Here is an 8,146-nt window from a genome sequence, read left to right as displayed (position 1 = left end):
GTCAAAAGGACTAAATTGTAAAAGTTGTAAAATGTGTATTCTAGTTTACAAAGGTACTAAGTACTTGTGAGTAATGGGTTTTTAAATTGGGGGTCCTTAATTACATTTGGTGGTATAAAAATAATATAAAAATAATTTTTCTTCCGAAATTAGATTTGTGGTCCCGAAACCATTGTTCTGATTTTACCGAAAACGGGCTGTTACATGGACCCTCAAATTAAAATTTGATTTCACAATAGTTACTCAATAGGGACCTCCTATTTCTTATTTCAACTGTTGATTTTACATTCTATTCAATTTAGTTCTTATGAACAAAACTAACAATTAAACTTTACAATTTAGTTATTTTTCATAATCTAAGCTAAAAATCTATCGATTTAACACCAATTTATTCAAGAAATCAACAATGAAAACTTTCAAAAACTTTAACAGTTTTACAAATTGGTACATAGACCAACTAAATCAAGCACCCATAAATTTAAAAAATAAAAATTACAAGAAAAAGGCTTAAAAATTTTACCTAATCAAGGATAGGATGTTTGAACTCTCCAAAGGATTTTTCATTCTTTTACTTACCACACCAATGAAGAAGATGAAAACAAGATGATGACTTTTCTTTGTTTTGTCTTATATCGTTTAATTAAGGCATAATTAAGCTAGTTTAATTATCATTAACATGGTTTAATAAATAATAAACTAACCTTAATTAACATAAGTGAGAGATGTCATCAAATGCCACTAACTCATACAAAATAGTTTAATTACCATTTTGGACCTTTAGTTAATTGCAATTTAAGTCTCTAAGTCTTTGGCCAATTAAAAATCTATAGCGATAATAATTTTACAATTTAGTCCTTGTATCTTAGTTAAGCAATTAATATGCAAAATTGAAGAACCAAACTTTAATATTCTTTTATACTAACTCCATAAATATTTTAATTTAATATTTACAGGTTAGGTTTACAGAAACATGATCTCAAAACTACATTTTCTGACACCACTGACTTTCTAATCGTTACAGTTTTCCCCCTTAAGAAATTTTGTCGCCAAATTTACCTAAAATGCGGAAGATGTACTATTGAATCAACTCCTCTTCGTTGACTACTTTCTACAACTGAACCACTACGATCAATTCTTCGTCCTCTAGCTTAGGGGCAAATCTCCTGGTAGTAGCAGGAATATCATTAGCATTTCTCAAAAGATAATTAATCTAACCCAGTTTAGTTCCATCAAGTTGAAAGATAAGTGGACTATGTCGATTAATTAATTTAATTATAGGCTGAAAGATATTAATTAAGTTAATTATTAGTTAATTGGTAAAAAATTTTAGATTAACCACAACAATGGACATTGATCAATCTTCTACTACTTTGCTTGTTAGTTATGTAATTTAGTCATTTTTGCATTCAAACCCAATTTTAGCTTTTAGCTGTAATATGACCAGTAGAGTGGTAGCCACCTAGACTTAGCTTAATGTGCTAGTATTTATTGTTAATTTAATTTAGACAGACCTCCATTGAGTACGATTATCGACATACTTTCGGTATTTCATTGTAAAATTCTCTATATTACAATTTGACATATACATTTGCAGACACTGTACGTATTCATATATATATATTTAATTCTAAGTCTTGGTGCACACACATTGGAACGCAATCAGTCATCCCGAACAGTTTCAAAATGATTTAAATTGTCTCTAAAATATTTTAATTGTTCAAAACTTAGATTAATAATTTTATAAAAATATTCTTAAAATTTAACCTTCAGCAAAACTCCAGTGTCTTTCAACCTTTTAATCTAGAAAACTTTGAATACTTGTTTTATAATTTAAATATGTACATATATATTTCTAAAGACCTGAAATGATTTATAAGTATAATTAAAATTTTTTAAACTTTTCCAAGACTAGTTTATCATTAAATGTCAAAAATTAAAATATTTACGGGACTAGGCCGATTAAATGAAAAATGACGGGAATGGGCTAATTTTTGGAAAACGCTTCCAGCTGGGAGCTTTTTTAGGTGACACGCAGAAAAGTGCTTCCAGCTGAAAGCTCTTTCCGCCATTTTTCAACAAAAGCGCTTCCAACAGGAAGTTCTTTTCCCCTAATTTTTCTAGGGTTGTATTTTTAAGTCTTAGGGTTTAGTTTATTTAAATTATGGTTTAGTGTTAGTGTTTTGTTTATTTAAAGTAGGGTTTAGGGCTTTTTTGAGATTTTTAATTAATTATTTTGTAATAATTTTTTGAGAGGTTAAATAATAATTTAATCCAAAATTAAAAAAAATTGTATTTTTACACGAATCGTATATTTAAATTCCAGAAAATTGAATTGGATTAATAATTGAAACTCCGTCTACTATGCAGGGATGAAATATTAGTTATTAATTTTTTTCGCCTTCTTAATATTAGAGTGGTGGTTGATTTTCTAGAAAATTATTTATTGACGAAAATGTGGTTCTTATCATGACAGATTACAGATTTTGCCATTGATAATTTCAAAAAAAATGAATACTTTATATTAGAAAAATATTTTAGGAAAATGTTAAGATAATTTAAATAAATAAAATTGGGAGAGCAAAAAACTTTTAAAGAATTTAATTGAGCTTTGAGTGATAATTGATAATATAAGAGAGAGTTGAGATTGAATTGGAAAAAAATGAAATGGGAGTTTTATAGGATAAATTATTTTACTGTTGGTGGAGGAGGGGGGAACAACTAATTAAATCGCCTAGGTGATCGCTAGGGAAAAAAACTTCCTATTGGAAGCACTTTTACTGAAAAAGGATAGAAAGAGCTTCCAATTGAAGTTGTGTATCACTTGAAAAAACTTTTAGTTAGAAAGTTTTTCAAAAATTTATTTATTCCTGTCATTTTTTATTCAATCGACCTAATTTCGTAAATATTTTTTTTGTTTTACATTTATTAGTAAATTAGCACTTTTCCAAATTTGATTTAAAGATTGTTATCTTGTGGCGAAATAAGTATTTTATTAAAAGAAATTTTTTTATCAAAGTTTGAAAGTATTCCTATAATATCTTTTATTCATACCGTATACTGAAACAAATGATGATGTCACAGAAAGTGAGGCCAATAGTGCCACACCTCGTGGGTGAAGCGAAAATGATGTAATAAATACTAAAAATGATAAATCTTATTAAAAGAAATTAAATTATTATTTGAGAACCGAAGAAAATACAGGTTTTTGAAAAGTGTGAAATTAAGTTGAGGGTTGTATAGGAGGATATGCTAGAAAACAAATTTGAACGAGTTGGAGGTCAATTAACCATCCACTGTCACCTTCAGAAGTACTGTTTGCTCCAAAAACACTGTTGAATAATTTGTAATACTAAAATGAAAAAACCACCAATAATTAAAAGGATTGACATGAAGAATGAGCACAGAGGATGGTTGGCAAAAAGGACACTTGTCGAAAAGAAAACCAGGTGTCATTGTGCTCCATTGCCACCCAGCACCTAATTCAACAATGACTCCCACGTTGCGTTCATTCTTCTTTCTCAGTTTAAAAACCAGCTACACGACAACATTTCTTTAACAAGAAAAAAAAAAAAAAACGAAAACGCTTAGAATTGGGTCTGAAATGCTCAGGATTTTCATTTTCCCTTGCCTATGTTTAGTATACGCGGCACGACGCTCATGCTTCTGCCTGCCCTTCCTTTCCATAAATTTGAATTTTAGATGAAGTACTTCCATCCACACCATTTGAATTTAAAAAAAATATATAATTGCGAGTATTTTATTATTGGCATAAAAGATAAATATAACTTTTGATCTGATTTTTTTATTGTATTTAAATATTTTAATTCTCAAATTTTAAAATTTAATTTAATTATTTATTTTTGGATAGAAAAATTGATTAACTTTTAATTTTTAATGGTTTTGATTTAAAAATTCATGTGATATTCTATGTATACTTCTTTATTAATATAAATAAAAATTTATGAGATTTTTCTTAATTTTTTAAAATATTTTATTAACTTTTTTATGTAAATAATTGTATAATGCCATTAAAAATTTAATAATTTAATTAATTTTCTATCCAAATGTAAATGATTTAATTAAATCTCTTAAAGGTTAAATTAATATAAAAATATTTTTAACTTTTTTTGATGGTTGAGTTGGTAGTGTAGCATTTATAATTTACATTGGTAGCGTAACGGCTATGGGAGGAACTATTAAATCTTGCATTTGATCACCATCAACTTAAGTTGCGTGTGGAACAATCCTTATTCATACCCCAATCTCCTTTCTTCTCTCAATTTTCTCTATATAAATATATTGATTACTCACCTTTCGAAATCTTTAAAAAAGAAAAAAAACTGAAGCACCACAAAGATGGCGAAAGCTGATCTGATGGTTATTTCTTTGTTGTTACTAATAACACTGTGTTTCACGGCGGTTGACGGTTACGGAAGGATGGTGGGAGGGAGAACGGAGATAACCGACGTGAAGACCAACGAGGAGGTACAAGAGCTGGGGAGGTTCGCGGTGGAAGAATATAACCGGAGCCAGGGCCTGGGGCGGTGGCGGGGATTTGTAAGTAGTAGTAACGGAAGACGGGCGGAGTTGGTTTTTTCTCAGGTTTTAGAGGCGCAAAAACAGGTGGTTTCGGGGATAAAATACTATCTCAAGATCGAAGCAATGGAGAATAAGCTTAGCAAGACGTTTGAATCGGTGGTTGTGGTGAAACCTTGGCTTCATTCCAAGGAATTGCTTCACTTTTCGCCTTCGGCTGAGTGAGTTTTAGGGTAATTTTGTTTGTGTTTTACGAGATTTTAGTTGGTTCTAACCTATGATTTTCGTGGAAAATTTGTCATCTCGCAAATGTAATCTTGATGAATTAAAAAAATAAAGGCTACTTTCTAATTTTGCAAGAAATAATTAGTTATATAAGGTGACGACCAAAGAATTATACGATTATAGACTACCTCCCAAGTGATGGATAATAGCCCGAAGTCCACTGACCTCCATGGTTGGTCTTTGTTTAACTTTACCCAACCTGCCTTCGGAGGAGACCACCCAACTTGCTTGGCTACCCCCATGAGCATCATAGCCTTAATTTGCCTTGCCCAACTACATAAGGCCTTCAATCAATATTTTGTTCCAACACAAAAATTATCATATTCCTTTGTTTCCAAAGTAACCACCACCAGAAAGTGAGCTCCAATGATGGTTGCAGTGGAGCGGCAGTCTCTTAGATCATGTAAAGTTTGTTTGTTTGAGTGTTCCCGAAAATATGGTAGAGGGATCCCCTTTTAAATCTCCTTGTACGATATTTCCGAATTTGTGTTTCAAGAGAAAGCAGCTTGTAAACGCCTGCTACAGAGAATCTAGAATTGGTACTCATCGCCACTCACAGGGTATCTAAACCAGCCATCAGATTTGGTGGTTGAATGCTTGCATAAAGCACAAAATAATCCCACTTCCAACTCCTGTCTATATTAACCATTGAGGCTAATGATGCATCCTCATCCATCTCCAAAGGAAATAAACAAAGATTCTTTAAAGGACCTATCTCCGATACCCCATGTACCGTCTCGTAACTTCCAACAAATATTATCCCGAAGAAAGGGAGCGCCAAACAAAGGAGGACTTAGCGCGAATAATGTTCTTAGGGCAACCAGCATCCAACTTGTATTTATTGCGCAAAACTTGCACCTAGAAAACATCAGAATTCCCAGCTTCTAACATGGAGACCCCCATTTACAACACTTATCCCATTGAACAAACAGAATTTTGCGGAATCCATTAGTAGAACCTCAATTAAAGCTTCCAGCTATCTTCTTATTCTAACTGCGTATATCGACATCACGAAGTAATTGTGGATTTAGATAGGCGATGCGTTTATCTACGGTCAGTGTAAAAATAGATGTGGCGATGAGATTAAATACGGTAACGATATTATAAGGTGAAATAAAAAATAAGCTAAACGCACTGCACCATATCTAATCGCCTATCGAAACCTCTCTAAGAATAACTAATAGAATCGACTTCTACCAAGTAAACCTTCCTGCCACTAACAAAGGTATTGGCATTTGTTATTGGAATACAAGAATCTTTAAATATTTTCCCAAATTTTCTGCCTGTTGAAAACTCAATTGAAAGCCCAACTTGCTTGTAACTTGACTCCCCAATGATTCCAAACTTTTTCAAAAATGAATTGGTAAATCTTTTGTCTGTTGAAAACCCAACTTGCTTGTAACTTGACTTTTCAATGATTCACAAATGTTTGAAGAGAAAACAACTTTGAGTCATTTGGGCATTGATCTTGTGAGTTGAGACAAAGTTGAATTGGCGAATAATATGATTGATTAAACCTGATTGCTCCAAATCAACTTTGCAAAATAAGATAAACTCATTAACAAAGAAAAGATTTGAGATAAGGGCCCATCTCTAAATAAGTGAATTGAATTCCACCATCTATAATATACTGTTGTGTGAAGACAGTGGACTTATTGTTCCATCCCAATCACAAACAAATATGGTGACAACACATTGATACATGATATCAACAGAGATAAAGGAGGAGAGGGGGCAGTGTCAAAAAAGGTTCACCACTCTAGGACTACGAGCTAAAAAAAAGTGAAGGGACTCAAGTAGAAAAGGGATAGAATTTTAGTGTGTTAGGGTTTTGTGTGTATAGAGAGGTATCCCTTTACTAAGTAGTATATTAGGGTATTTATATGAGAGGTGAGGGCCCAACGGAGGCCCAAATTGAGTCCAAGATAAGGTAGGGATTTGATGGAGGGTACAATGATTCATGGGTGGTCTTCTTTTTAAGAAGAGTGTATCCGTTAATAGCGGATGGCTTAACAGAAGACCCACTCGGATGGCTAAGACTAATGGTTCTTATCGTTGGGGTATGAGGCAAGTAAGTAGTCGATCATTGATTGACCATCCAGACGATATAAAGTGGAGGGTCATTTGTGGGTATCCCTTCGGTTGTTTTTCATGTCGCCATGTGTCACAGTTGGGTAGTGGTATAACAATGTTCCCTCAGTCAAGAGGTATGTTACAAAGTGACCGTGCCTCAAGACTATCTATAGGCTACCCTCTACCAGGTGGTAGTTGTAGCAAATAAAGTAAAAGATAGATGGTAAAATTATAGGCTCGATGACCCGAGGATATACGATGCCTTGTAAGGCAATTGAAACTCGTGCACACCTTGTTTAATAATATTTTCACGAATTGCATTTCTATACATAGTGGACTTGTATAAATTTTGCTTTGTGATTTAGCGATTGTATGCCTTGACCCGACAATCCAAAAATGTATAATGTATAACCTAGTGGCGCATTTGTCAATTAAAAAATTTAGATTTATATAATGGAAACATGTTGTATGTATATCACAGATGCAATTATTATAAATGTAAAATAAAGAAGGTTCAAGCCATCGGTTAACAATATAAAATTAAGAGACGTGACCCATTCAATGGTAATATGAAACGTAAGAAATGCATATTATTCCTTGGTGATATAAAACATAAGAAATGTGTACTATCCGTTAGACTTAAGAAATCTATAATATTCGTTAAAATATGAATAGAATGACTATTCATTATTATAAATAATGGTAACAAATGTAACTTTTCGCTTGAGTTTTTTATGAGCAATATTGAACAAGTGCTTACGGAAGGTGGTATTATAATGTTGGTTTGAAAATAGCTGTTAATCTAGAGAAATAAAGTGCGAGTGCTCGTAGTTATAAAGTTTATTTGTTAACCTAATTTAGAGGTCAATCACACTACCGTAGGCTCTCGTAGCATGAAATTACATAAATAGTTAATGAAAGATAATGCCTCCGCACATAGGGGAAGGCTTATGAAGGGTAACTCATAGGATAATGGGCACAACAATGCGACTATGAACATAACACAAGGATGGCGAGTATGGCAACCTGGCTAGAAATATAATAATGATGGGTGTAGTGATCCAACTAGAAACACGAGGATGATGAGTGTGGTGACCCGATAAAAAATATAAGAATGACGAATGTGGCCACCCAGCCAGAAACATGAGGATGACAGATATGGTGACCCAACCAAAAATACAAGGATGACGCATGTAGGGACTTGACTAGAAACACAAAGATGATAGATGTGGCGACCCGGCCAGAAACACAA

General features: G+C 32.8%; 1 protein-coding gene across 1 annotated transcript; it reads left to right on the top strand.

Moving 5' to 3' along the window:
• The first annotated feature begins 4,205 nt into the window (after positions 1-4,205).
• LOC107888175 (cysteine proteinase inhibitor B) lies at positions 4,206-4,899 on the top strand. The gene has a single exon (XM_016812298.2). The coding sequence runs from the start codon at positions 4,357-4,359 to the stop codon at positions 4,759-4,761; it is 405 nt and encodes a 134-aa protein (XP_016667787.1). The 5' UTR covers positions 4,206-4,356; the 3' UTR covers positions 4,762-4,899.
• The last annotated feature ends 3,247 nt before the right edge of the window (positions 4,900-8,146 follow it).

This window comes from Gossypium hirsutum, chromosome A03 (assembly GCF_007990345.1).
Source record: "Gossypium hirsutum isolate 1008001.06 chromosome A03, Gossypium_hirsutum_v2.1, whole genome shotgun sequence".
Lineage (NCBI taxonomy): Eukaryota > Viridiplantae > Streptophyta > Magnoliopsida > Malvales > Malvaceae > Gossypium > Gossypium hirsutum.
The sequence above is the reverse complement of the archived record's forward strand: the minus strand, read 5'-3'. Positions and strand labels throughout refer to the sequence as shown.